The following is a 27,754-nucleotide window of genomic DNA, read 5'->3' as shown; positions in this document are numbered from 1 at the left end:
ACATTTAACTAACATGTGGCCTCATATTTCCCAGAACTAGTCGCCCACAAAGTGCAGACAGTAATGGCATTATTTAACCCCTGTTTATTGAATACCAAGATTTTCAATGTGTTTGTGTTTCTGGTCTGTTCATTGACAGCAGGCGACTAAGCAGGACAGAACTGCAGATGGACATGCCCTAAGTGAAGCACGGAAGCAATTGAAGGAGGAAACACAGTTACGGCTGGTAAGCTGGAGGAACTGGGTCTCAGATTTATATGGCTGTTCAAGGAGAAGCCCTGTGTATTATGACCAGTGGCACATTTTCCCTAGTAATGGGAGGAGAAAGGTTATTTTGTGGTAAGCTCCCTTTGGCTAGCAGAGGACGCCACTTCAGTGTGTTTGTGTGGGGTGGGAGGGGGCTTATGCATCAAGAAGCTGTCATATAGTGACCATGGCAACAGAGTCCTTCACCATAAGTAAAATTTTCTGCTTCCTGCCAAAATAGCAAGAATCTTTGCAACAATACAGGGACATGGTGGCGCTGCGGGTTAAACCGCAGAAGCCTCTATGCTACAAGGTCAGAAGACCAGCCGTCGTAAGAGCGAATCCACGGACAGTTCAATGGATTTAAATGGGGAAAACAAAAAATCACCAAAAATTAACGAAGACTCAGAACAAAGCCAAAATAAGTTTGCACATGTTTCACAAGGTGCACTACCGAATCCAAGCATTTAAAACAGGTTTCAAACATTTTAAGACACTTAAAAATGAGCGGAAACGGAGATCGGAAAGCCATTCAAAAGCATTGCAGCCGGCTGCAATGCTTTTGAATGGCTTTCCGTTGGGGGAAACATTGTTTCACTTAGCGATGTTTCCTATGGCGATTTTCGCTTAAGGACGGTAATCCGTTCCCATTGGAACGGATTAACTGGTTTTCAATGCATTCCTATGGGAAATGGTGTTTCGCTTAACGATGTTTTCCCATAGCAATGGTTTTTTTGGAACCAATTAACATCTTTAAGCGAGGCACCACTGTATTTCTGCCTGTGATTTAGGATGTTGAAAAAGAACTTGAAGTGCAGATTGGAATGAGACAAGAGATGGAACTCGCCATGAAAATGCTGGAAAAAGACGTCTGTGAGAAGCAAGATGCACTGGTGGCACTTAGGCAGCAACTTGATGATCTCAGGGCCCTAAAACTTGAACTTTCTTTCAAGCTGCAGGTAAGCAAGCAGAGTAAGATTAAATATTAAAAGCTCACTTGTCCCCATTTAATTTCTTTGTGGGACAACATGATGAATTTCATCATGGGAGATGGATTTGAATGTTTACTACCTGATAAGCTGTCAAGAAACCCTGAGACTAGTTTTTCACTGGAATTGCATAGCCAAAAATTGTTATCTCCTCCTGAACTTTTGTGGTATTGTTGGTATAAATATTCGTAAATAAGAATGCTCTAAAGTAGCACAACAGGGAGTTTTGAACCATTATCAGACTACTTTTATATGGAGAGTATACCTGGTCATCTTTCTATGACCAGCACTTTACAATTTCCCCATGCTGAGTTGTCTGGGCTGCACCTGCAGACGTCATGTTAGTTCTTCCATTAGAAGAACTGGGTAAAGCACAGGTGATGTGAGTTCTCCTGCCACCCAAGACTCCACACAAGAAAATGAAGTGTTGCCCCCTGTTCTGCATGGAGGGGGGGAATGGAATGGGCGGTGGGTCCCTTGCTCTAGGTTTGATGCCTCGTTCCACAGCATTCTGTTCCCCTCTAATGAGGCTGGCTGGCTTGGAGAGGTCATTGTAAAGAGCCATAACAGGAGAGATGGCCTGAATACGTATTTGCCTGTTACAACCCTTGTAGCCAGATCTTGCTAAAAAGCTGGCCAGGCCAGTGACATTAGAGCTGAACAGAACAGCATGGAAGGGGACATCTTTTTCTGGTGGTTTGTGGTGGACTTCTACTGAGTTCTTCTGAAAGAATATGGGAGAGGGGCCAGTGGGTGGAATAATCAGGATAATGTTTGCCCAGTTTTCTGATTCTGCATCTTCAAATGTTCCGTAGTGTTACCTATTTTCCCTTGTTGCCTCACACTTCCATTTTGCCAGGTTTTGTGTTAACCTGTGTTGACAGGGAAACGGTACAATTATGAATCTGTGAAAATCTTAGTGCGCTGCTTTCACCCATAGAAAAGAAGACTTAAGAGGTCAGCTAGCACCTTCTAATTAGAGACTTTCTGCATTTCAGAGTTCAGATTTGGGAGCGAAGCAGAAGAGTGAACTGAACAGCCGCTTGGAGGAGAAGACAAACCAGATGGCTGCTACCATTAAATTGCTTGAACAAAGGTAGCGTTTAAACTTTTAAGCAAAATGCTTTGCGTATTTAACATACTCATAACCTCCCTGTTTTTAAGATGTTTGAAACTGGGGTTGCTTTTTAAATTTGGGTTTTGACAAGTCAGATTTCAGAATGGCAGTAGCCCAGTTGTCAGTGGCTACCTTTGCGCATTACCCAGTTGGCCCGGCTAAGCTAATTTTTTGCTAAATATAAGAGCTGTTGCAATGCAACGGTGATACTTATAGAATACAGAGCAGTGTTTACGTCTTACAGCAATGTGAAAGAGCTCTACCCAGCTGAGTTTATTATCTATCTCTCATGAAGAAAGAAGTATAAGCATTTTCCTGTAAGCCTTTATGTACAGTGAAAGGGGTCAATTAAGCGGACTGTCTGATATTTAACATGACGATGAACTGGATCTAACAATCTGGTTTTCTTACTAGGCTAAAGTGTGAGATTTCAGCATGTTGAGTAAACCTAGAGTAAAGAAAAATGTCCTCATAGGCATGATGAAGTTGTATAGAAATACTAAGAGTTGAGCCAGCTGTGCTTATTACATGGAAATGAAAGTTATATCTCAGTATATTTTGTATATTATACTGTTTTTCAGAAATACAATAACTGGTATCTGTTGAATTAACTGGTATTTTTTCTACTGTCTATTTCCTCCCATTTCCCCCACCAATTCTCCCTATATCATTTTATGTCCTTTTCTCTTTTAGTGAAAAGGATTTGGTGAAACAGGCAAAAACCTTAAATAGTGCAGCAAATAAACTGATTCAGAAGCCCCATTAGGCTGTTTTTTTTGTTTTTCAGGTTTTGTTTTGTTTTTTGCAGCTGGTCACCTCACAACTCTGACATCTCTGTTCAGTTATGAAGGAAAAGCAAAACAGAGAATTTAGATGTCGGACATAAGTGTTGTCTTCTGAAGTTGACTTGGAATTTGGTGGATTTTAAAGTAAAAAAAAATTAATTGTTTTTGTTGGAAGTAGAAAAAGTAGCCCCTGAATCTTCCTGCTCCCGTTTATTTGTTGCTTCAACTTTACTTAACTGCAAGCAATTTGACCCATAAGTACTCCAGGAAGTTAGAAGTAACATGTCGATTTGCAGTTCTGTACATAGGAATTGGTACAAAGTGTATAAAGCACAGGCTTTTTACTCTTGATGGGATGTTGGAAAAGTCTCAACCTTTTCCTTTTGCCCCCATGCTTAACTTCAAGGAAACACAAGGTCGTTCTCTGTTCACCTGATTGTGAAGTAGATGAAGAATATATTACATGAGAGTTAAGAACAATTGAGTGCTGGCTGTGAGCAATGATCCTGCAGCTTGTGTGGCTCCATGGGATCTTAGTTCTAGGACGGACACTAGCCATACATTGAGAATTTGCCATATAATACAATCTTTTTTAAAACCAAAAGTTTGTCATCATTACACACTTCAGGACCCAAGATTTATCACAAATTTGTACAAATTGAAAATGTGTCTGATGTCCAGGGTCTCCTCATCACACTGCTCCGAGATACACCCGTTCCCAACTATCATGCTTAAAAATTGTTGTTGGATTATATACTCTTTCCCACGAGAGCAGAACAAAATAGGTTCTGTATGTCCTTGCTTAGATCCTGGCACTTAGCACCCTCTTCCAGTTGTGTTTGATGGTGACTGCCTTATTCAGTTATCTCCAAGTTTCTTTTTACATCATCTGCCCATTCATCTGATGGTAAACTTGTTCGTTTTAAAATAACCCGCTTTGCCTGGATGTAAAAGAAGGAAGCAGAGGAGCAAAGGAATAACCTAAAGCAGAAAATGCAAAATAAATTTGCACCCACCTATAATTGGAAAATTTGACAATCGAGGGAGAAGACAAAATGATAAATTAACGTCAGCCCTCTTGCATTAGGAAAACTTAATTTGCCCTTCTTCCTTAGGTGATGTGACTACAAACTTAGTTACAAGCTGTGTATTAAATTGGTCTATCTTTCTTATCTTCGCATTGCCTGCTGCCTCTGCCTTATTAAAAATAGACAGGGGTCTTCATTTTCTGAATGACTTTAATGATAGGTGTGTGTTAGCCTCTCATTCTTTTAGGAAAGTCAGAATTGTGTATTTTGCAAAACAGTTAATTGTTCTCTTGTTTAAATCACAGTGATTTACCAAATTATTATATGTCAGAGAGTACATGTGATTTATAATAATTTGGGCATTATTTAAAGTTGCCTTCTGTTCTTGTTCATATTTGAGTCTTAAGTATTTGGTTCAGTCATGGTACTTGCAAACAGGTGCCACTGGGAAAAATGTGTTTCTCGTTAGGATAAAATTAGAATTTTCCTCCTGTGGCTGTAGGGGTTCACCGTGCTGGCCTCTATACAGAGTTCAGTGTGTAGGTGGTTACTATCAATACTTGTCAACACACCCAGACTGGGAGGTTAGATTCCTGCCTCATTTTAAATAGCCCTCCCTCTTTTCAGGCAACCCCTTTGATAGGGGTTGCCTGAAAAGGAAGAACCACTTTCAGAACACGGCCAAGAAGCCCGAAAAACCCACAACAACCATCAACCCCTTTGATAGTTTCTTGTTTTGATTTGAAGCCAAATGCTGAGATAAAATGACTGTAATAAAAATGGAAGAAATCAATCCTGGCCTGATTTTAAAATCTATGGGGCTGGGTCTCACTTAATTGATCCTTTAGCTTGTAAAGCTTTCTTTGACATAGCAACAGAGGTTTTGAAAAAATAAGAACCCTGAAGAATTGTACTTTGGTGTGGTATTGTTATAAGCATAACCCATGAATTTGGACCCAATTCTGTCTAGGCAGGGCAGACCTGTGATTAATTTATTTGAAAGGTCCTTGGATGCCACAGGTTTGAGGGAAACAGTTGTCCTCATCCTTGTGAAATAAAGTTCTTGCCTGAGAAAGGGGCCCATGAGGCACCTCAGTGGCTGTGGGACACCCTGATTTCAGTCGTCCCATGGACCGTCTGCTGTGAGTGGAGACCGTTTCAAGTTATTTCTGCTTCCAGTTTGAGAGCAGAGGGCTTGGCTCCCATTGGGAAAGAGGCACCATTTTATTTTGCTCATGATTTCAGCCCTGGGAGAACGGGGTGCTGGCTTCCAGATAGTCTTCTCTGTCCCACATACTTGTTTTCGTTTCCTATTTTGCAGTCAGACACACATCCAGTCTGAAAGATGTGCTTCAGAGTTCACTTGGGCACATCCTATGATTTTGCCATCGTTTCCATATAGTGACAGATTTTTTTTTTGTTCATGTTCTTTGAAACACGTAACTCCCCTGTGTGCATTCTGAGGAGAGGTGTGTAGGACTCTGACATGTACTTGATTGGATTTTTGAGTCTACTTCCACAGGGCATTTCATGGTTGGTTGGGCTGGCGCGGAGAGTTTCAGTTCTTTGCTGAGGGGTTTCCTTGACTTGCACACCTTTCAGTAAAGCCGTTGTGCTGAACATTTGCCAAACGGCTCGGAAAATACATGTGACTTGCCCCCAGTCTCTCCATTATAGAAATATAATTTTGCCCAGTCCCACCTGCACAGCTGTGCCAAAAGTAGGCTGGGAAGCCTGAATACTCTTTGTACTCGATCTGGAACAACCCTGTGTTGCTTAACTTGATGTAACAGTTGTGGAAGAGGCCAGACCGATGCACTAATTCCTTAACATCGTAGATACACCATGACGCAAGTTCCAGTTACTTGTATAAAGCTGCAGTGTAAACGTAAATTTTAAAAAAAACACTTACAAATACTGTGTACCTGAGATTTGCTTTGACTATTGATAAAAGTGATGTTTTATGTTTATCTAATGACTGTAAGCTGTAGTAATAGAATAAAAAAAATTGAAAATAGCTCTTTCTGCCTGGTTCACCTACATTTTGGGAGTTTTTTTAAAAGATATTATTTGTCCTTACTTCCTATTCCCACTTCTTCCTCTTCATCTTTCATTAAAGTTTTTTTTCCCATTTATTGTTTAAACTCAGTCTTCCTCCCCACCATGGCTTTTGTTTTTTATCACAAGTTCATGTGGCTCAAATCCAGATTGCAGCAATCCGAGAGAGAGCGCCAGACTCTGGAAGAGGACAATCGGCTCTTCAAGCAGGAATTTGGGGATAAGATCAACAGCCTTCAGCTGGAGGTGGAACAGCTCAGCAAGCAGCGGTGAAGAAACCTTTGATTTTGGGGAGAGTATTTCTATCGGGCGAGCTTTCCCCTGCTTGATAGGGCATTGTTGTATATAGGGCAGGATTTCTTGCATGATGTTACAGGATATAGTATTCCAGAGTTTGCATGATTTTTGGTGTGATTCCATAGATCCCTGCACATGAGTGGCCATTTACACAAAGCAGTAGGCGAAGGCTGCAACAAAGCAACCTCTACCCCTTTTAAGAGTTGTCTTCTCCAGTCTTCAGTTGCAACCTGAGTGCCTCCTAGTTAGTCATGCCAGTCACCCAGATATGCGAGTGAGCATAACAATACATAGAGTTCTTAAACAGTGCTCATGTTAAATAGGTGCCTCTTACGAGCACCCATTCAGTTCACCTTATTCCCCAACAACTTTTCTTTTCGCTGACCATACAAAAATTCATCTTGATCCACTACTGCCTCTTTGAGCAGCAGATGTTAGGATCTGAATAGATTCTGTAAATCTATAAGAAAAGCAAGTGATGTTGACGCAGAATATGTTTCGTAGCATGGGAATTGTGGCCAAAAATGGGTCACAGAAAAAGGTGCACAAAGCACTTGTGCCTTTTTGCATATAAACCTCAGTGCATTTTTAAAATTACTTAATAGGAAGACAAAACAAATAAGAGCAAAACACAACACAAGCCTACATGTAGGCGTTCAGTGCATTGTGGTGTGAGTTAGGCAGAGACGGTGTGTAGTGCAGGAGAGGGAGATTAGTAGAATCAAAGGAAAGCGGGGCAGTTATTTCTTATAAGGTGTGTGTTTTCTGAAATTAAGTGACAGACATGGACGACAGAGAATCTTTGTGCCTTTGAAATTTTGGGAAGCAGCAGAAAAGAAATTTGCTTGCTTGTCTTGGAGGAAGGGTGTATGGTTTTGGATGATCAATTGGTGCTTTCCGGACTGAAGAGATTGCAGGATACCTGGAACTGCCTGCCTTGCAGTGGGATTTCTTTCTCTACATGTGTTTGCCAAGAGGTGTTGTTTCTAAAATTCTCTGTCTCTGACAGATAAGGATGAAGTTGCTTGTCTTTCTGCCAGTATAGCTTTTACTGAGGCCAGTGGGTCGAAGCTTGTTTCACCAACACGTTTCCTCTCTCTCCGCTCTTCCCTCAGGGGACAGCTTGAACTGGAACTGAAACGGGAACGAGACCCGGGGTCCCATTTCCACCATAGAATTCAAGGAAACAGAAGCTTGCACAGCCAAAACAGAAGCTTCCGAAAGGTTGGACTGGAAATAATGATGTTCCTTTTAAATGTTGCTTTCTGCATAACGGTAGCTTAATTTCAATATCCCTTTTAATCCAGACAGTTCAAATTCTACTTACTTCCTCACGGAGACTTTTGTGTTTCTTACTCATCATACTAGTGTCTGCTGCAGTTGGACTATTCTGTAGCAGTTTTGGGGCCGATGAAAAATTGTGCGTTTCTTACACAATCAGACTATGGATTAGGGAAATTGGCTGTGCTCCAGCAGAGGTGTTTCTAGTAGACAGTCCTGCCATAATACTCTTGGGGCCCTCAGTGGGTGTTTCAGTCTTAAATTTGTAGGTGCATAGCAGGCAACATACTTGTAAAGGTGCTTTGAGAGAAAACAGAGTCGGATAAGTGTGGAATTCCATGCTTCACGCTAATGTTACCTGAACAGAGCCATGTCTGATTTTGTTCTAAAGGATGATGATGATGATGATGATGATGATGATGATGATGATGATGATGATGATGATGATGATCCCAGAGCTGGAAGAATGACCCTATGTATGATTGAGCCCAGGCCCTGTTGAGGAGGGCCCGTTGGGGAGTCAAATTCCCAATCTCTGACTCCACAGCCAGATAACTAAACCACTGAGCTATCCTCACATAGGCAAATGCATTCATGTGGCAATTTCAGTCATCACAATCCGATTCTGATACTTTATTTGATTTCCGGATCTTTGTGTAATAATAGGTGGATCTACAGCAGGTAAATGTTTTTAGATGTTCTCTGGATTCATACTGGTAACATGAAAATACGAGTGCTCTTTTTGGTAGGAAGGGACTCTGGGACATTCTGTAGGTATGAGCTGGAATAAAATATAGTGTCTTTTCATTTGGCATTCTACCCTGATTTCTTATTATCTGTCTCTTTTGACAGGATGCAGGAAATAAATTCTTGGAAGGAGATGCCCAGCAGAAAATACCAGTGAAAGATGAGAAAAGCAAGTATGGACTCATTAAAGAAATTTACATTTTTTGTTTCACTGTAAAAAGTGTGGGCAGTTATGATCAAGGGGGTCCATTCTGCAGCTTTGAAATAACTTCTGGGGTGATTTCTGTGGTGCCTTCATGCACATGAAATCATCTGTCATGTTTGATGTAGAGCTTTCTTGCAAGCTTACCCTTAAAAGTTCCAGTGGCACTGCATTTGCATATATTGGGTTTTTTTTTCTCTCCAATCAAGTGCCTTTAGAAACCTCTATGGTATTATCTAATTATCTGTTACATAGAAAGTGACACATTTTGGGAGTATTTTATGCTTACATTCATTGTAAATGAAAAATATTTGCACAGATATTTTGAAAAGTTTTTGTTGGCTATTCAGTATGCCAGGTAAGTGGAAATACAAAACTATGGTGATAAATCAGATAAAATATAATAGTGTGGATTTTCTAATTAGTGGGTGAAATTGCATTCTAAATTAGTTCCTTGTTTCTATTTCAGAGTAGCTCACAGTCTGCAAGAGGAGCATGTAAGTGATTTATTTTGAAAAGGTATCTGGGAATCTTTATAATTCTGTATGGCCGATGGCTGAAATCCTGTTGCTTTGATAGCCATGCAGAAGGCAAACGGTGTAACAGTCAGTTGCATCTACCTGGCAGCTAATGAGTCCCCGCTGGGATTCTCCAGTGGGGACTCATTAATTGATAACTAGATGTGCGTAAATATTATGCTGCTTACACTGTTGTATTCTCATAAGCTGTTTCTTCACTGAACAATTATGCCCCATTACTTTTGGTGCTGTACTCTAGTACTGTGATGTCCTGTGTGGAGATTACGATCCTCTTTGTTCTCAGTGTACTTCTGTAGTTTTAAGCAATAGGCATTCGATTTGCTTTGACTACTTAACCTGCTGCAGCAAAAGTGCAGTTAAGCTGTCTACGGCTATGTTAGTAGCATCAGTTTGCTTTCATAGCTGTGTAACCCTGAGAATGGCTACTCTGAGCAACAACACTCAAATTTGCCTATATACATGTTAATAGTTAAGAATACAAGGAATACAGAAAATGAAACTTTGGATATTTCAGAGTGTTGTGTATTACTAGCAATAAATATGAGCTTCATAGGTTCCCAGAGTGGTCTATATGGATCCCCAGGGGTCGATTTCAACTTGCGGGGTGGTGGTGGTGGTGGTGGTCCATATCAGAGAGAGAGAAAAAAATGGGAGTGCACGAGATGTAAATGGGGGTCTACGTGAACAGATCCCATTAGGCAGATCATAATAAATATTTAGGCGATCCGTAATTACACCAAACACAGATTCTGTGTACATAATATTTCATAATATTATTTAATTAGGTACTGTGTACTATCTGCATTGTGGTGTGCTGCATTCATGTGTAAGTTCGTAAAATTATTGGTAAAATTTTATGGTAAATATTGCTGTGTTATAAATGGGATCAACAACATCTTGTCATTTCTCATTACTGAGCTATACAGGCACACACATTGTTTGAAGTCAATAGGTTTAGGAAAATGTGATATTAGGTAGGCAGGGGGTCTACAGGAAAACAAATAAGTTGGCAAGTGGTCTACGGGGCAAAAAAGTTTGGGAACCTATGGCTTAAATATTCCAAGTATAGATTTAAAAGAAAAACTGGGTTGTTGAATTTGGACTCTGCAACTGTTCAAAATAGGAGGGCATTAGCAAACTGAAACTGAAAAATCCACATGAAGACTTGCTAAGAAAAAAACTGCAGTCTTTCTGTGCACTTAAATGGGAGTAATTTTTTTTAATGATTTAGGAGCAGCCTAGCCTTGGAAAATCAGAGCTCTGCCAGCTGTGTCAAGAAGAAAGCACTCGGAGCAAAAGAAAGGTGAATACAAAGCAACAAGTGGATCACTTGTTCTTTCTTCCTTCTCAGTTTGTTCTGAGAAAGAAGAACCAACATGGACATTCCATTTTCATAAAAATGGAAGATACATTCTTTTCTGTTGTTGTTTGAGTCAAAGGTTCATATCCTGTTTTATAAAGCTTTGAACGGAAGTATGACAGAAACCTGAGCCTAGAAATGGGAGGATATTAACTTGAACAAACCCAAGCATTAAATGTTGTGAGATTCCTTTCCCTTGGCAACATGAAGGTGTGTGATTCTGCTTCTAATTTCCAGGCTCAAGGCTCTGTTATTTAGGAGGCAAACAACAAGACCAACCTAGAGCTGAAACAACAGCTGCTGGAAGTTTTCTGTTTCTCCATTGTGAAGAATATGTTTTGTGGGTGAGCAATATGTTCTCAACTCATGTTGCTCTTCCTTGCTTCTCTCTGATTCAGAACATCTGCAAGAACTGCAGTGGAGTCTTCTGCGAAGATTGTTCAGCAAATGAACTGCCTCTCCCCTCCAGCATATACCCCGAATGTGTCTGCAACCAATGCCACAAGCATTTGATACAGCAATATTCAGCAAGCCCCTCCTAGGATTCTGATACCGGTGGACAGCAGTTTTGTTAAGCGTAGCTTAATTTAGCAGTTGATTCCATCGCTGAAACCTGGCCGGTTCTCCATCCTTCTGGAGCTGTCTGGGAATGTTTTCAAAGCAGCAAATTTACCTGCCACTGCAGGACTGGAGCCATAGGGGTGCATGCAGTGGCATTTAGTTTTAAATGTGTAACATTTAAGGCTCTCGGGTGAATTGCTCCTTGAAGATTTTCATTGTCTACTGTGGGCCGTGTGATTTTGTGCTCCCAAGTTCCTGTAATTAAAACTACAGTATCCTGATAAAAGATGTAATGATGACTAGTTAGCTAGCAACTGTTGTTCCCACCAGGGCACAGTGGCACAATGCGAGCTTGTGTGTTCTTGGCAAAAAAAGGGGGGGGGAAAAGAATTTTGCCCTCCTTTGGTTTTCCTAGGAAGCAACGGTGTGTGGGGGGGGGGGTAGTCCATGGCTGCTGTCAGACATGAGAACCGTGCAGGGCGGTGTAGGGCAGAGCCACTGAGACATTTCCCACCTGATCGCTGGGTGTGAGCTATGTGAATGTACCTTGCTTTTCCGATACAGTTGTGCAATCTATAAGAGTCCTTGCCTTTAATTACAAAACTCTCCAGAGGAACCAATGCAGTTGGCTCCATCTACTTCATGGTCCAGAATAGGGCAGGCAATTTGTGGCCATTCAGATGTGGTTGGGCTGCAACCACCATATTCCATCATCATTGGTTACGCTGGCTGGTGCAGTTGTCGTCCTTCAGCATCTGGAGAGCCACAAGTTGCCTATCCTGATCTAAATAACATTGGAGTGGGGGGGGGATACAGAAATGTAACACCTAAATTGGCCCCCCAGGAATTTCCAAGACAAAATTAGGTGATGAGTGAACATAAAAATCTATGGCTCAAATAGGGAAACACCACAACCGAATTCACTCCCCCCCCTTTTTTTTTTTACAGTGGCCATTGAGGGTCTGCTTTTATATATGCTGCTTAAATCAAAGTTCTCTTAAATCTTCACAGTACCTTTGAGAGTGAGAATACATGAGTTATAAAATGAACTAAACTGCTTTCATTTTTGTTTAGAGTTGGATGAATGTTAGTAGTCAAGCTGAAGGACATCTGTAGTGGTCTCCTTGTATTTCCTAATGGAGTTTTCCAACATCTGCTTCCACAGATTGCCTGCAGGGGCAGCAGCTGACTGCTGATATCTCATTACCGAAAACTAGAACTTGAATCCTAGCTATTTGACATTCCAGAGCTGTTAATTCAGGATGCAAATATGAGTAATAGGAATGTGTTGACAAGATTTCTATTCATGTAAATTCAGGATGAAAGGTTGTGCAGTATTTATACACTTTGATGCTTTACAGTGTGCTGTAGAATGTATCTTGATATATAAAGGTGATCATTGTACAGTTACAAAATGTTTAATTTTCATCTGGACAAATAACCTGCTATCAACATGTTCTTTGAAAAGCAGCCTACTTCTGTTGGCAATCAAACAAAGACTACAGAAAGTATTTAATTCTGTACAGCCCTCCTGAACACTTTATCTACTTTGTACATAATCTAAAAATGAACCATACTGAAATTCTTTAATGCACTACAGAGCTAGCACTTCCTTCTTTAGTGCTGGTTTGGAAGCCAGGCATTCATACTCAAGATCACTGTGTACCTATATTTTTAAGTTCTAAAGAGAAAGATGCAGGAAACCACTTACCGTGTACCTATGTATAGTTTCTATATTGTCAATTGGAACAGAAGTGTGATCCCCATGCATCTTAAAGGATTTGTGCTACCTTCGAGACATGCCTTAAAACAACTGTCAAAACAGGATAAAGGACCCTGAAAGATCTGAATTAAGATTTCCCCCATTTATTTACATCAGCTTTGATGATTGGACAGTTAAAACTAATAAGCAGCGCTTAACACATACTTGTCACAGTATATGGCAGTAGTAACTGAGGCCTTAAATGTAACTCCCAGCAGGTCTTCCCATGAAAGACGCTGGCCCTTGCTAACTAGAAAAATTGAAAGTTGGCTGTCTTTTGTCAAATAGGAGGATGCTACTAAAATCAGGCTGCATATGTAAGGGCCTGAAAAATAAATTCTGGAAAGGGGTCAAGAGTATTCAGCAAACTTGATCACTCATCTGGCCTGTCAGCTTATGCCACGAACTGAAGTGTAGGCACTAACTTTTTTATTTTTCTGTGCAGGTGGTAACAATCCCTGTACTTCAGATTTATCTGAGAATCAGCTATGCATATGAAAAGTTGAAGAGTCGTGTAGTGGTTGACAACACACTCATTTATATTCAATTGTTTCATTCTACCCCCAGGTAGCTCCTGCTCGCACAAGGCACCTGGTGCCTGACTACGGATCCTCATATCTAAGAAGAGTCCCACAACCCAGCTCTCTAGCATTTTCTGGAGGCACCAACAAAATACTCTTCTATACCTTGTTCAGAAATATCCCTACATCAAACTAATTCAGGAAGAAGCTGTTATTTATTACACACCAGGCTATTATTAATATCTGAATTAAATACTCATAGTTCAAGTAGACTCAAAAAGTTCCTTCTGGGGAACAATAGCTTCTCTGTGGAACTTCCCTTTATTACACATCAGTCATATCTACTGGATATACTGTGCAAGCTTCCATGTTCTATTCAACACAAGAGTTCTTGTCACAAACTGCTGGCTTAAAACCATGGCTGGTATTTTCCATGCAAAAAAGTTGATGCAGAGGTAACTATCCACTGTTTTATCATGTTAAATAGTCAGCAGCAGGCTACAGAAGCATGCCCTCTTCCTCTTCCAACCCTGATGAATTAGGACTGCCCCACATGCCTTGTCTCAGTTGTTGTCAAGCAGCGTTAGCCTTATCTGCACCAGTCATGTTGAGAAATGACAATCTGCGTTCTCTGTTTGCCAAGGATGGGATTTTCAGAATTAAAGGCCCCATATTTCAACAGCAAACCCCTCATGGTGAATTATGAGATTGGCAGCCATCAAACCAGCAGGAAAGAGAGCAGCCCCTCACGTCTATGCCATTCCCATGTCATTCCTTCAAACATGAGCAAAGAGCATGACATTGAGTCACAAGGATTCCCTCTGACTTGGTTCCCACCAAATTAATCCTTTAATTTAAAAAATTATCATACACAATGTTTCCATCACAATCAGCCCTCACTCTACCATGTAACATGTACTGTAGCAAGATGCTTAAGGACAGTGCAACTTTAATTTCTGTTTTACATTAAATAGATTCTGCACAAATAGAGCAGGGATTCAGATACAGATGCTGGATTTTCTTTAAAAGGCAATTTGGAGGTGGGGAGGGGGGGGGAGTCCTTTAGAATATGTCCTTGCTGGCTACATCCCAGGCTTTAGGAAAATGTACAAATGAGATGCATCTTGATTTAGTCTGCTGGAAGGGAGAGAGAAACAGGAATTAATGAGTTAAGAACATATTCTCCTGACGCAGCCCTTTTTTCTTCAGCTTTCAAATCTGACATAATAGAAGCAAAGTTCAGTGCACTAATTCACACTCAAAACATCAACTTTCCTCAGAATCTGAAGCTTCCCTTTGTGTCCCAATACTAACAAATACAGGTTTGAAAGGCTAAGAGGAAAGTCTGGCAAAGATCTTAGTTCCTTGCACCAAGGGACCCAAAATGAGCCAGTTTATACAAACCACACAAGCAAATTGGCTTACTATATACACATCACAAAATCCCACTTCTGATGTGGAATATTGGTTCTTTTAGCAGAGTGTACACACGGTGAAATGCAAGATTTCTCAGCAATGTTCCAAATTTGGTTGGCTGTTTTGTAGCCCACCCTATCCCAAGGCTTCTAGACATGTATATAATAAACAGACAGTGACCTGGATTCAGACTAAGTTCCTCACATCTTAGAATAGTTTTTAACTGAACCAGTACAAGTGAAGTTCCACTAAGGCAGCAATCACAGGGGATACAAAAGAGCAGAATTCCTCTCTGAACTCACAATATTGTTTCTAACTGCACTGGGGGCAATCTGATCTTGGAAATGCCCATCCTTTCCTTCATAAATTGGCAGCTGTTTTTTTTCCTGTTGGAGAGCCAGAATAGGAGACCTTGTTCGTGAGGGAAGCTCTGGAGCACACTGTATCCAAAGACTCTGCACTCCTGCATCATCTCCGTCAAAGAGAAGGGAGATTTAGATCACCCTCAGAGCTGGCCTAAAGATTTCTCTTTCATTGAGAACAATGGGACAGAAACTGTGTTTTAAGCAAAATTAGAAGCAAAAAAGTTTGACACAACTCCGGGAGGCAGTGGAAGATAGGAGGGCCTGGCGTGCTCTGGTCCATGGGGTCACAAAGAGTCGGACACAACTAAACGACTAAACACAGAAGCAAAAAAGCAGTAAATGCCTTTCCTTTTGTCTAGTTAAAAAGGAGCACAGTGAGTCTTATGAAATGTCACAACACTCCAACCACACCCAATTTTATAACTGGATTGCTGTTAATCTGAATATAAAATAACATCCCAAACAAAAATAACTTTGTTCTCAGCGTGTGGCAGGTTCACAATAGTCATAACAGAAGCATGGACAAACTCTCCCAACGTGACCAGCTCCAGAAAGCAGCATCGAAAGATGTTTTGTCAACAGGCACAGAACCCCAAACACTCACCTTCTTCCATTATTGCTAGGCACTTCATTGCATTTAAGGGCTTTAAATGCCATTGTTTCATTAAAAAGAGTATTGCCTCGTGAAAGGAGGATTTGTTCAGCTTGAGCCAAAATGTTGTGAGCCTAAAAATGGCCGGTATGGATCACACCCATGGAGGGTAGAGCTACCATTGACTGCTAGTGGAGAACCAGAAGCAGCATCTCCTCCAGATACCCATTAGTAGGAAGCAGCAAGAAAAGGGCATTGCCAGTCTTTTCCATGTGGACATCCTAGATGCGTAGCCTGCATAATTAACTTGTAAACCGCCCAGCGCTATGGGGTGGTATATAAGCAGCATGCTTTTTTGCTTTGCTAGAGGCATCACAGTAGGAAATAGTGTTACACTAGGCAGAACTGTGGTCTGATGTGGCAGAGTTGTACCCCCTTTTTTTCACATTTCTGCATTATACACTATGTTGAAAATGTACACAGTTTCTCCCTATTCAAATGGGGAGGGGCTCTTGCACCCACTGCCACAGATTATTAAACTGTGGGATAAATCCAACAATCTCCAAAACTATAGTCCTCTAAAAAGTTAAGTTCATGGCAGCACTCACCTAAACTTCAGGAATGATCTCGTCACTTGCAACCTTTTTTTTGCTTGGTGATGAATTCAGGAATAATTCAATATATCTGATTTCTACAGAGTAAGAAAAGAATATTACAGACTTTACCAATATCATACGTGACAATGTAATTTGAATAATATTATAATATGTAATATCTCTCACTCTATACATTATGACCCTATATACTGTACAAAACTGCTTCACCCAATTGCTGACCTTAGTTTATCTAGGAACTCCATTTAAAACACAGAACTGCCCAAAGTAATCCCACCACAAATGTGAAGTTTCTTTGGACTTTTATTGCTTACAAAAGTCCTGGTTATATCATCTTTCAGGGATGACTGGACCTATCCTAATGCATACTGCCGTGACATAAAAATACCTAACGTGTCATTAGAAAGACCCACAATCCGGGGTCTAGTAAACAATTTACTAAAAATGTAATAGGCTCTGAAAGCAAAGATGATAATTAGCTGTGAGGTAGGCACCCCACTGCCTAGTCTTCGTTCAGTACTTCAGAACGGCACAAGTTAGATGTTGTGGTATGATTAACAGAGATCATATATTCATGTTTCAATACCTGGAGTGAAGAGTTTGGGGGACTGTTACGCAGAGATGGCTTGGGCATCCACTCACCCACGAGGACCATACCTTGCAACTGAGATGTCTGGAAGAGCAATCCTCGATCTTAACCTTCAAGACTGTGATCTGTGTGTGGCCCTATCACAAAAAATTTCTTGGGTGTCCTCTGCGGTTTGTGCAACTGAATCTTCATCATCTTAGTTTTACACTGAGGCACATGTGGAGGGACAAAATGTATGGCCAATACAAGGCTTGCAGCCTTAAAGACTACAACGGTATGTGATTCTTCCAAAAAATTTAAAATGTACTTTTCAATCAGGGCTGGAAGAATATCTCAAACTCCATCTACCAGATGTTAGCACCAAAGTTTGGGAAGTGCAGATCTGGCATGAGGTACCAAGGCACAGGACTGCCTTCTCATTCTTCCTTTCATGGCTATGTACATTAAAAGTATATGAATACACACGTTAGACCATCTCTTGCTCTGCCTTTCCTTGTGCCTCTGAGCACCACTGAGGTTATACTCGCTGTCTCTGGGAAAAACCAAAAGCCCTTGCTTACCCATAGGACGCCTGTTCTTGGCCATGGCTGCAACTGCGTCTTCGTGTGTCTCAAAGCGTACGTCTGCTTCTCCTGTCGCTTTTCCACTTGAATTGTATTCCATCATGATCCTCAATGGTTTCAGGGGGGCAAAAAACTTAACAGAAAAAGGAAGTGGGAAGTTAGATTTTATGGCTCACTCAACGTCTGAAAAAAAGGAGAAGCAACAACTAAAGCGTTGTTGGTTTGTATTTAAAACAGCCAATAATTGTTTTTGGAAGTATCAATCAGCTGCCCAGGATACAATAGGCAAAACTAAATACCGCTCAATTAATTAAATTCATTTTGCAGATTGAAGATTTAACACTGGTAGAAATGCAAAAACCTATTTCAGATACACACAAGGACTAGATCTACAGCTAAGCTGGTTTGTTTATTGCTTTTTGTTTCCTTTAAAGGCACAAATCCACTGTGCAATACTGAAGGCTGCTTTTGAAGATCTCAGTTCAGAAGTTGTTTTCAATTCAGCATGGTGAACTGGTAACAGAATCACAGAGTAACTGAGTTGGAAGGGGCCTATCAACCTTTCAGGCCCAACCCCCTTGCTCAATGCAGGAATCTAAATCAAAGCAGATCTGACAGATTGTTGTCCAATTTTCTCTTGAAAAAGCTTTGGGAGTGCTCACCACCTCCTGCATTGGTTTCATTGTCCTACTGGTCTAACAGCTGGGAAATTTTTCCTGATACTCAACTGAAATCTGGCTTCCTGCTTCTTGTAACTTGGGCCCATTATTAGAATATTGTTCAGGAGAATCAAAATTTGACCCATACTTACATTTATAATATCTTGGGCTGTTGCTTGAAACGGAAGACCTCTCAAGTGAACAACATGATGCGAGGAGCAACTCCCAGATTCCAACATATCAGAAGGCTTTTCAACCCTTTGTTTAACAATTTCTGCATGGTAAAAAAAGACAAGAGTTGTAATTTGTCAATTGTATTTTTCTGCTTCTCCCTTATATGTAGAAGAGAATGATGTCAGACAGAAATGCTTGAATTTTGTAAGTGCACTTACCATTTTTGTTATCATTTTTATATGCTGCAACTGGTTTTAAAGCCTCATTCAATCTACTTTCTTCGAAATCAGATTCAGAACCTTGTTTTGGAATAGAATAACTCGTCATCGTATTAAACTGAAGAGAGCCCTTGTGTGTTTGAATTGCCCTCTTTCCAGATGGGAATATTTCTATGTAGCTAAAAAAAAGTGTTATTTAAAATAAAAATAAAGTCATTAAGTGCTTATCTCACCAACTCTTAATGAGATATACCTAAACTCAATTCAGACATCCCACAAAATGCTATCTTTTGGCTTTATGAGCCACAGACTACAAACATCCAAAAAGCTAGAAACAGAAACCATGATTTGTGCTACCTGTAGTTTAGCACAGCATTTGGCTTGATCTAAAAGCAACATATTCAATATTTTGACTTTTTTAGAGTAAGGAAAAAAACTCTTTTCAGACCTGAATACTCTCAAACGTTCTAACCCTTCCTCATAATGTAGCTGCACCAGACCCTTCTGCTTTGGTTGCCCTTCTCTGTACCTTTTCTAGCTCTAGTGTATCCTTTTCAAGTGGAAGACAGATATACACATATGCAAATAGTGCTAGATCGTACACACACACACACACACACACAGAGTGGTGCCTCACTTAGCGATGTAAATCAGTGCAGCACAAATCGCTGCTAAGCGATTTCATCGCTAAGCGATTTTAAAAAGCCCATAGAAATGCATTAAAATGTGTTTAATGCGTTCCTATGGGCTTAAAAATTAACCTTATGCGAAAATCCTCCATTGTGGCGGCCATTTTCAGTGCCTCTAAAGCGAGGCAAAACAGCGGGCTGCCATTTTGTTTACCCAGCGGCCATTTTGGAACTGCCGATCAGCTGGCCGAAAATGGGGGCTTTGCGATGATCGCTTTCCATAGGGGCCATCGCAAAGCGATCGCTCTTGCGATGGCAAAAAGTCCATCGCAAAGCGATTTCATCGCTATATGGAGCAATCACTATGCGAGGCACCACTCTGTCTGTCTGTGTCTGTGTGTGTGTGTATAAAAGCAGGGTTCTTACAAATCTGTTCTAACTATGCTTAATGTAGAATTAGCCTTTTTTGTAGCAAGCACACACAATGTTAGCATTTTTATCACACTAGCCAATGCTATTCGATGATACCATTTTTCGTCAGTTGTAATTTTCATTTCCTTTAAAAATGACAAGAGTCATGAAAGCAATGAAGGGAACACACATCAGTCGTCTCCCATAAATGATCCAGGAAACTTGTGTCCTAACTTTCACCTACCGGTTCCCAATTTCCTCCCTGTGTTTCAACAAGGCTTGGTTAGCCATTTCAGGAGTAGCAAACTGCACATACGCCTCTCCCGTTCTCCACTTCCCCTTCTGGTCCATGACAAACACAATGTCGAGAATAGTCAAACCTGTGAGAGAAAACATTTTAGCATGGAGAGGTACACACAGCCTGGTAGCAGCCAGCCCCACTTTGCCCATTTTTGTAACAGAAACAACTTATGTACATAGCAGACATAACACAAAGTTAACAAAAGCAGCCTTAAAATATAGCCATCCTCGCACATAAATGTAGCCACTTATTTCCATCCTTTCTCTGTGTAACAAAATGGCACCACTACTGAACCGTTAGAGAGCTTTCCCTAACCTGCTGTCCTTTTATTATGTTGGACTCCAACTCCCATAATCTCCAGGTGGCACATCCAATGTTGGACCTCGTCAGATTGACCCATGGTATAACTAGAGAATGCTAGCCGATTTTGTTTTCTGAATTACTGTTAGTTCAGTCTGTCAACAATAAAGAAGGAAAGACATTGTTCACAGAAACACTGTTTTCTCATCGCCCACTCATCTTCATCTGAGGCCCCTCTTCTGTATGACAGCCTTTCAAGTATTTGAAAAGTGTTATCGTATCACCCTGTCCTCTTTTCTCAATTCTTGACCAAGTCTTTCCTCCAAGGGCTTGGTTTTCGGCCCCCTGATCCTCCTTGTCACCCTCCTCTGAACTTGCTCCAATTTGTCAGCATCCTTCTTGAAGTGTGGTGTCCAGAACTGGACACAGTACTCAAGGTGAGTCCTAACCAGTGCTGAAAAGAGGGGGACTAGCACCTGGCAGGATTTGGAAACTATACTTCTATTAATGCAGCCTAAAATAGCATTTCCCTCAAAAAAAAAACCCAACTTAACCTCCATTCTCCTGATGAAAGTTGTTGCATTTATTTTCAATTATCTCATCCCTACCCACTCTTTGGTCACAATCACCAGGTGACAAAATAACTACAAAGTCACCTGAGAAGAACTCAGAAACATCCTCTTCCGTGCAACTGTAGGGAAGTCCTCTCAGTCGTACAACTCCATCATTGGTAGTAGGTGTCGATGTGAGATTCAGGTTCTTCATGAGGGCAGCAACATCTTCGTTACGTATTTCAAAAACTTCAAAACAAAAAATCACAAGTGAGACACATGATATTGCAACTTACATATCCATTTTAATTAAGACATTAGTCTATTTCAAAAACAAAATTGTTTATGTCCCCCTAGGGTTCACCTAGTATCCTTGCCAATTTCAGATTTTATTGTTTTTGAGCTAGGATGGAAACAAACACCCTTTTGTATTATCATAAATTATAACTGTAACTGTAGGGGCTGTTGAATCAAATCCCAGAGGTCAGTGTAAGAACACAATACCTTTCACATAGCGCTCGCCCAAGTATTGCCGATCTTTGTCTAAGGCCTCCTGAACATCCTGGTGTGACTCCAATTCAATCAAAGCATCTCCTCTAGGTTTTCCATTTTTATTGTAGATGAAATGTATACCCTGAACACCATTCCGAATCTTGCAGCCTAAAATGGTACCGAGCATACATGCATGGAAATGTTAGGCACCTTCCTTTTTAATCAAAACACTGCAGTTTACCTACAACAGGACATTACATTTTGTAACATTTTATTTCAACAAAACATAAACCAAAATCTACAGCTGGTAGTGTCTTCCTCTGCCCAAGATTCTCATTCGCTCCTCACCTCAACGTAGCTTGACTCAAAATACATTTAATAAAATATTGGCAGCCTGGTATGTGATGGTTCAAAACTGGAGCATCAGTACAGTGGACCCTCGACTTACAGACTTTTCGAGTTACAGACTTCTCTGGCCGCAAAATTTAGGTTCGACTTACAGCCGGAGCCTCGACCTACAGGCCGGGAAAAAACCCAAAATAGAACAAAAACGGCCGGTTACGGATTAATTGGTTTTCAATGCCTTGTAATCAATGGAGCCTTGACCTACAGATTTTTCGACCTGCAGCCACCATTCCAACAGGAATTAATTCCGTAAGTCGAGGGTCCACTGTATTGTATGGCTTACTATGTATAACGATCTTAAGGAAAAGCAAGTGTGCTGCTTATATACTGCCCCACAGCACTTAAAGCATTCTCTGGGTAATTTACAATTTAATTGTGAAGCCTACACATTGCCCCTCTCCTCTCAGCAAACTAGGTGCTCCATTTACCAACCTTAAAAGGATGGAAGGTTCAATCAACCTCGAGTCAGCTACCTGAATCTGTTAGGATCAAACACAGGTGACGAGCAGAGCTTTGACTACAGTACTGCAATTTAACCACTGTGCCATGAAGCTTCCACTTCCAGTATATTGAGGCACATATCCTCCCAAATTTTTCATGTCTACTGAACACATTATTCATCTCAACAAGCTCTGCAAGAGCAGTAATTTTGTTTTTTTCTCCTGGTGTTCACTACTTTCCTTAAGGCTTCAATATAGCATTGTTTTGATTTTATTTTCTACTTGTTGTTTACTGATGAGAATTTTTAAAATCAAAATTACTCATGAAAATAGTTAAATAAGAAAAAAGCCTATGCAAAGGTGCTTCTGCATAGACATTAATGTAATACATACAAATTGTGACGTAAAACATTTTGTGGTAAATAGTGATAAACAACACAATGAATTAATGTACAACACAATCCTGCATAATAACTTGCTGTTTGTGTAGTGGTATGCAATGAAACACGACACAGAAGACTACAGTGTATTATATTCAATGACTTATAAAGCAGCTCTTTACATAAGCCCACAGCCTCAATTCTATCCTGGAGACTTTAAGTAGCTGAGAGGTTCCTCTGCTGGCCTGAATGACTAAAAACATAATTCTGTCCTGTTTCAGAAATGAGAATTTAGCAGATTTGCACTCCAACACATTTATTTATTTATATAAATAAATGTATATATTTATAAATTTATATATTTGTAAGCACCTATTTGTAAGGACGTGGTGGCGCTGTGGGCTAAACTGCAGAAGCCTGTGCTGCAGGGTCAGAAGACCAGCAGTCGTAAGATCGAATCTACGCGACGGAGTGAGTGCCCGTCACTTATCCCAGCTCCCGCCAACCTAGCGGTTTGAAAGCATGCAAATGCGAGTAGATAAATAGGGACCACCACGGTGGGAAGGTAACAGTGTTCCGTGTCTAAGTCGCACTGGTCATGTGACCACGGAAGATTGTCTTCGGACAAAACACTGGCTCTACGGATTGGAAACGGGGATGAGCACCGCCCCCTAGAGTCGAACACAACTGGACAAAAAAGATTGTCAAGGGGAACCTTTACCTTTAAGCACCTACTGCTTATAAACGCACTCTTCCAAAGTATGCTGAGTTATTTATAAGCCTCCTGCATCTAGTAATACACATGAAAACTATTAATTATTTTAACAAATACCTGAGTGTAAAGAATTATGGGACCCTGGAAACAGTCATTTCCTGTGCTAAAAAATAGAACAGCTATACAGTAATAAATATATTTCCGCAGATACTCATCTACGTAGGTATGCAATTTCAGATGGGCGCAATCCAGTTCATCCCAGTTTGTTTACCATCATAGGCATTTGGCAGTTCAGTGCCTGGAGGAGGCGGGGCAAGGAAGCTGGGATACCACTTCTGACTGGACATTCGATAGAGGGGATGGGGTGCCAAACTGCTGAAACCCCTATTGTGGCCGTAAATAAACTGGGGTGAACCGCCAAACAGACAGTTTGTGCCCATCTCTATATGCAATACAGACACACTAAATCATAAGTGGAAAACATATGTCCCTCTAGTTGGTGGCTTGCACTTCCCATGATCTTCCACCACCGGCTATGCTGGCTAGAGCCATACAAATTACAATTCAACAACAGCTGGAGGGCCACAAGCTATCTGTCTGTATTAAACCCATGGTTCAATATGACTTGCATTTTCCTCACACAACTGCTAAGGACTAGTAGTGCAACCTGTGGGGAGAAAGAATTTACTTCTTTACACCGTAGCCCAAATGAAAACCGTTCTGAAGAAGCTACCTGTACTGCCAGGGATTTTTTCTTCTTCTTCCTCTCCCTACATGCCATTATGGCAACCCTGATCACAAGCCCCAGTAGCTACAGCATCGTGTTTAATTGGCCTCTTAAGCCATCCCACCATATAAGCCAGTCAGAAGAATTATGTTACCTGCAAAGAAGTTGAGAACATCCTCCTCAGTACAGGAGTAAGGTAGACCTTCGGCACGAATAAGATAGACCCCATCGTCCTTGTCTGACTTAGTGGAAGGATCTTCATAGTCTTCAAGGAAAACAAAGTTATCCTGAAATGGAATATTGTTTCAGAATTGTAAATGTGCCGGAATAAGCAGCAGATAGGAATATGCATTTTGATTTTTTTTTTAACCATAAATCTCTTTTTTGGCAGGCCCACTTGCAGGATGCAGACCTTACCAACACCTAAATTGGGCTCACCTGGACAGAAGACCCAACTAGTAGGCTTCTTGTCTTGGATAGGCCTCAGGAGACACTCCCCCCACTCCAATGCCAAAACCAGCACAAGGCCTTTAGGTCTTCAGAAAGAGGGTTTTTTCAACTTCCCATTTTCTTTTTTTTTTAAACCCAAGCCTGGGAACCACAAAAATGTCCCTCGGGGGCTGCAAGTTTGTCCATGCCCATTCCAAAGTGGCATGAAATTCTGAGCACTAAAACAAAAGCTTATGATAAATGTTGTCTATTTTAATTACATTCACTTAGCAGTGCAATGCAATATGACGGGCCCACAATATTTTCATAGCATAAAGACTTTGAATTTTGCATTTGTACAACAATAATAGTATTACAGCATCTGCTTTTCAGTTACAGGATAAATTCCATCACAGGCAACCATACTGAGTCTCTTTGGAAACGGTGTTCAAAATAATCCACAGAAGTAGCTGGTGCACAGTGGCTAAAATCCAGTAGTAAGAGACCCATTAAATCAATGGGACTTGCAGAGAAGCTGACTCTTCAAATCCCCACTGATTCAATGAGCCTACCGTGGCTAGAATTTGAGACAGTATGTATAAAACAGAGCAAAAATTCAGAGGAAACATGTTGAATGCATAGAGCTAGAGCAGTTGCCCTGATGACCTCGTGGGAGTCTATTTCAAGGCTGAGCAAATGCAAGAGGTGTAGGGGTTACCCCTCTTGCATTTGCTCAGCTTGGAAGGATGTGCCTGCTGCTCCCACAGGTGAGCCCCCTCTCCCACATTTTCCTTATTAACATAAATGGACTTCTTTTTTTACACTTAAAACCTCCCCATGCTGTGCAGTGTCCAATTTCTCTTAAACTTGGGGGGGGGGAGTGAGAGGCTGCAGGGCTACCTTCAAATTATTATTATTATTATTATTATTATTATTATTATTATTATTATTATTATTATTATTATTATTATTATTATTATTATTATTATTATTATTATTATTATTATTATTATTATTATTATTGTTGTTGTTGTTGTTGTTGTTGTTATTGTTATTGTTATTGTTATTATTGTTTGATTGATTGATTGATTTATACCCCGCCTATCTGGGCGACTCGTCCACTCTAGGCGGCATCAAAATAGTACAAAGATGCATTCCCCCTCATTATACCGTTTCCATGAAAATAAGACCAAACCTGAAAATAAGCCCTAGTATGATTTTTCAGGATGCTCGTAATATAAGCCCTACCCCGAAAATAAGCCCTAGTTAAGTGAACCCCCCCCTCCACCATTGTGCAGCAACCCGAAGATGACATTACTGTAAATTACACATGAAAAAAAATAAAGCGTCCCCGAAAATAAGCCCTAACGCGATTTTTGGAGCAAAAATTAATCCTGTTTTCGCGGAAACAGGATAGTTCCCAAGGGCAGTTTTTTTGAGCAAGTTCTTGGAAGGGCCATGGGCAGCAAGCAGCCCCACGTGTTGCTGGAAAAGGGCACCATCAGTCAGGAAAAACGGAGGGAATCCTATTTCTGGGGACTTCCTGGCCCAAAGGAAGAGCTTCAGAGTCTATTAACACCCTCAGGAGCCTCATTCCACACTGTTTTTGCACGGGGGTGGATGGGGAGGAATGACAATATGCAAAAAAATTTAAATAAATAAAGGGGGGGAGGAAACCGAAAACAAACCAATCCTCAAGGCTTTTGTGGATCGCAAGAAGTCAGTCCCTGGACTCAGACGTGACAATTAAGGAGGTGACCTTGGGAGTCTCTCTCTCTCTCTCTCTCACACACACACACACACACACACACACAAACCCCGTCCTAGCCCACCTCGTGGGGCCGTCGTGAAGCTCAAGGGGGAAACCCCCGCACGGCTGCTGCTGCGCGGCGCACGTGTTCGGGAGGGAAGTGCTGATGCACACGTGCGTAGGGACCTTCCCGTGTCCTTCATAGGAAAGCCAAGCTTTCCTCGCCCTCCAAAGGCAGCCGTGTGGGCGAAAAAAGAACCCTAATCCCCCACCCACCCACAGACACACACATACACACGAGTGGCGTGAGAGGTGAAGGGGGGAAACCGAATCTCCCGGAGTGGGGCGAGAAAGATCAAGAAGAAACACACACACACACACCGCGGTCCCGCGAACGAAAGAGGAGGAGGGGGGGGGGACACACGAAAAGCCGCACCTCGCTGTAGCATCTCCTCGGGAGGGCCGGGCGGAGGAGCCCTGAGGCCCGCAAGGCGCCCAAGGCCGGTAGGGGCCCGGCGTATCCGCGGCTCGGCGTGGCGGCCCCGAGGCAGACCAGGAGGCGGCGGCGGTGGTGGTGGGCTCGGCCGGAAAGGCCGAGGGGACTCGCGGGGGACGAGGCGGCCGGCAACGAGGAGGAGGAAGAGGAGAAAGAGGCGCCCGAGCGGCGGCCGCCACTGCGAGCGCAACGGCCGCAGCCCCTCAGCAGCGCGCCCCAAACCCACCCGGTGCCGGCCATGGGAGAAAGGAGGAAAGCCCCGCCGGCGTCGCCGCCAAATCTGGGACCAGGCCTAGCGGTGACGGCCGAGGCGGCTCCGCCCCGCGACGAAGCCACGGCGGGCAGGGAGGAGGAGGAGCCGCGACGTCCGGAGGCCGGGCCGCGCCGCCCTGGCTCCTCTGCCCGGTCACCCGGCGGGACCCCCTTTTGAGGGATCCCGCGGACTCCCCGTCAGGCCTGTTCGGGCGCCGCCCCGGGAAAGGAAGGGAGAAAGGCCGCCTGAGGCCTTGTCGTGCCTCCTGTGAGGGGGACGGAAGGCCTCCGGTTCTCCTCAGCGCCCCTAGCCTGTCGCGGATGGGACCCTGGCGGCCTTGCTTGGACCCTTAAACCGGCCCACCTCGAAGAGGCCTCCCGGCTCTCTCGCTATCGCCGTTCCCCCCTGGCAACCAAACTACAATACAGTACCTGGCAGGCCCCGTTGGGGGTGCAGGGGAAGATTTTTTTTTTTACTTTTAATCTTCATTGCATTTTTTAAAAAGTTTTTTTTTACTTTTAATCATTGCATTTAAAAAATAAGTTATAAAAAAATAAGCAAATCATTATCACAATATTAGCACATAACCAAAATACAGTAGCTTTCTATTCTCTTTCGCAAAACAGTTAAGTCTTTAACATTTTTTACTTCCTTATTTTCCACCAGACTTTTATTTTCTTCGCAACCTTAATAATACTATTCTTAATTCATATTTCATATCCACATTAACAATCTGCTTTACTTTTGTTTTTACTTCTGTTGAGAGCAGTTCTGCCTCTAATTTAAACTTAA

The 27,754-nt window shown here is 41.8% G+C and overlaps 2 protein-coding genes across 21 annotated transcripts in view; one reads left to right on the top strand and one right to left on the bottom strand.

The window, feature by feature from the left end:
- Positions 1-12,625, top strand: part of RUFY3 (RUN and FYVE domain containing 3) — a 48,569-nt gene extending 35,944 nt beyond the window's left edge. For 6 of the 19 annotated variants that reach the window (XM_073002073.2, XM_078394469.1, XM_020805223.3 and 3 more), the window contains 9 exons: positions 140-226; positions 1,038-1,205; positions 2,234-2,331; positions 6,373-6,492; positions 7,636-7,744; positions 8,654-8,721; positions 9,220-9,247; positions 10,521-10,592; positions 11,048-12,625. In XM_073002073.2, coding sequence (XP_072858174.2) covers positions 140-226; positions 1,038-1,205; positions 2,234-2,331; positions 6,373-6,492; positions 7,636-7,744; positions 8,654-8,721; positions 9,220-9,247; positions 10,521-10,592; positions 11,048-11,191 — 894 coding nt within the window. In that variant the 3' untranslated portion in view covers positions 11,192-12,625. Of the gene's footprint in view, positions 1-139; positions 227-1,037; positions 1,206-2,233; positions 2,332-3,045; positions 6,183-6,352; positions 6,493-7,635; positions 7,745-8,653; positions 8,722-9,219; positions 9,248-10,520; positions 10,593-11,047 lie in introns of those variants that run through there. The other 13 variants (XM_078394475.1, XM_020805234.3, XM_020805233.3 and 10 more) reach the window with 9 other exon arrangements.
- Positions 12,626-14,308: 1,683 nt separating this feature from the next.
- GRSF1 (G-rich RNA sequence binding factor 1) lies at positions 14,309-27,054 on the bottom strand. 2 transcript variants are annotated; one of them, XM_020805263.3, is made up of 10 exons: positions 26,650-27,054; positions 24,189-24,321; positions 21,380-21,535; positions 20,981-21,124; positions 19,968-20,103; positions 18,684-18,862; positions 18,444-18,565; positions 17,630-17,765; positions 16,475-16,557; positions 14,309-14,630 (listed from the first exon to the last, which is right to left on the bottom strand). In XM_020805263.3, exons 1-9 carry the CDS (start codon positions 26,947-26,949, stop codon positions 16,475-16,477), a joined length of 1,389 nt encoding a protein of 462 aa, XP_020660922.3. In that variant the 5' UTR covers positions 26,950-27,054; the 3' UTR covers positions 14,309-14,630. The 2 variants fall into 2 exon arrangements, with proteins under 2 accessions (XP_020660922.3, XP_072858180.2); XM_073002079.2 differs by having other exon boundaries at positions 14,309-14,627.
- Positions 27,055-27,754: the final 700 nt, after the last annotated feature.

Source organism: Pogona vitticeps, chromosome 5, assembly GCF_051106095.1.
Source record: "Pogona vitticeps strain Pit_001003342236 chromosome 5, PviZW2.1, whole genome shotgun sequence".
NCBI lineage: Eukaryota > Metazoa > Chordata > Lepidosauria > Squamata > Agamidae > Pogona > Pogona vitticeps.
This window is presented reverse-complemented; position numbering and strand designations above follow the sequence as displayed.

What these genes read in the sequence shown, in the direction of transcription:
- GRSF1 (XM_020805263.3), bottom strand. Translation starts at nt 26,949, where the DNA reads ATGGCCGGCACCGGGTGGGTTTGGGGCGCGCTGCTGAGGGGCTGCGGC. An exon ending in TGTTCTCAACTTCTTTGCAG is followed by an intron (nt 21,536 to 24,188) that starts GTAACATAATTC and finishes GTACCATTTTAG; the next exon opens with GCTGCAAGATTCGGAATGGT. An exon ending in TAAAAATGATAACAAAAATG is followed by an intron (nt 18,566 to 18,683) that starts GTAAGTGCACTT and finishes TTTACCATGCAG; the next exon opens with AAATTGTTAAACAAAGGGTT.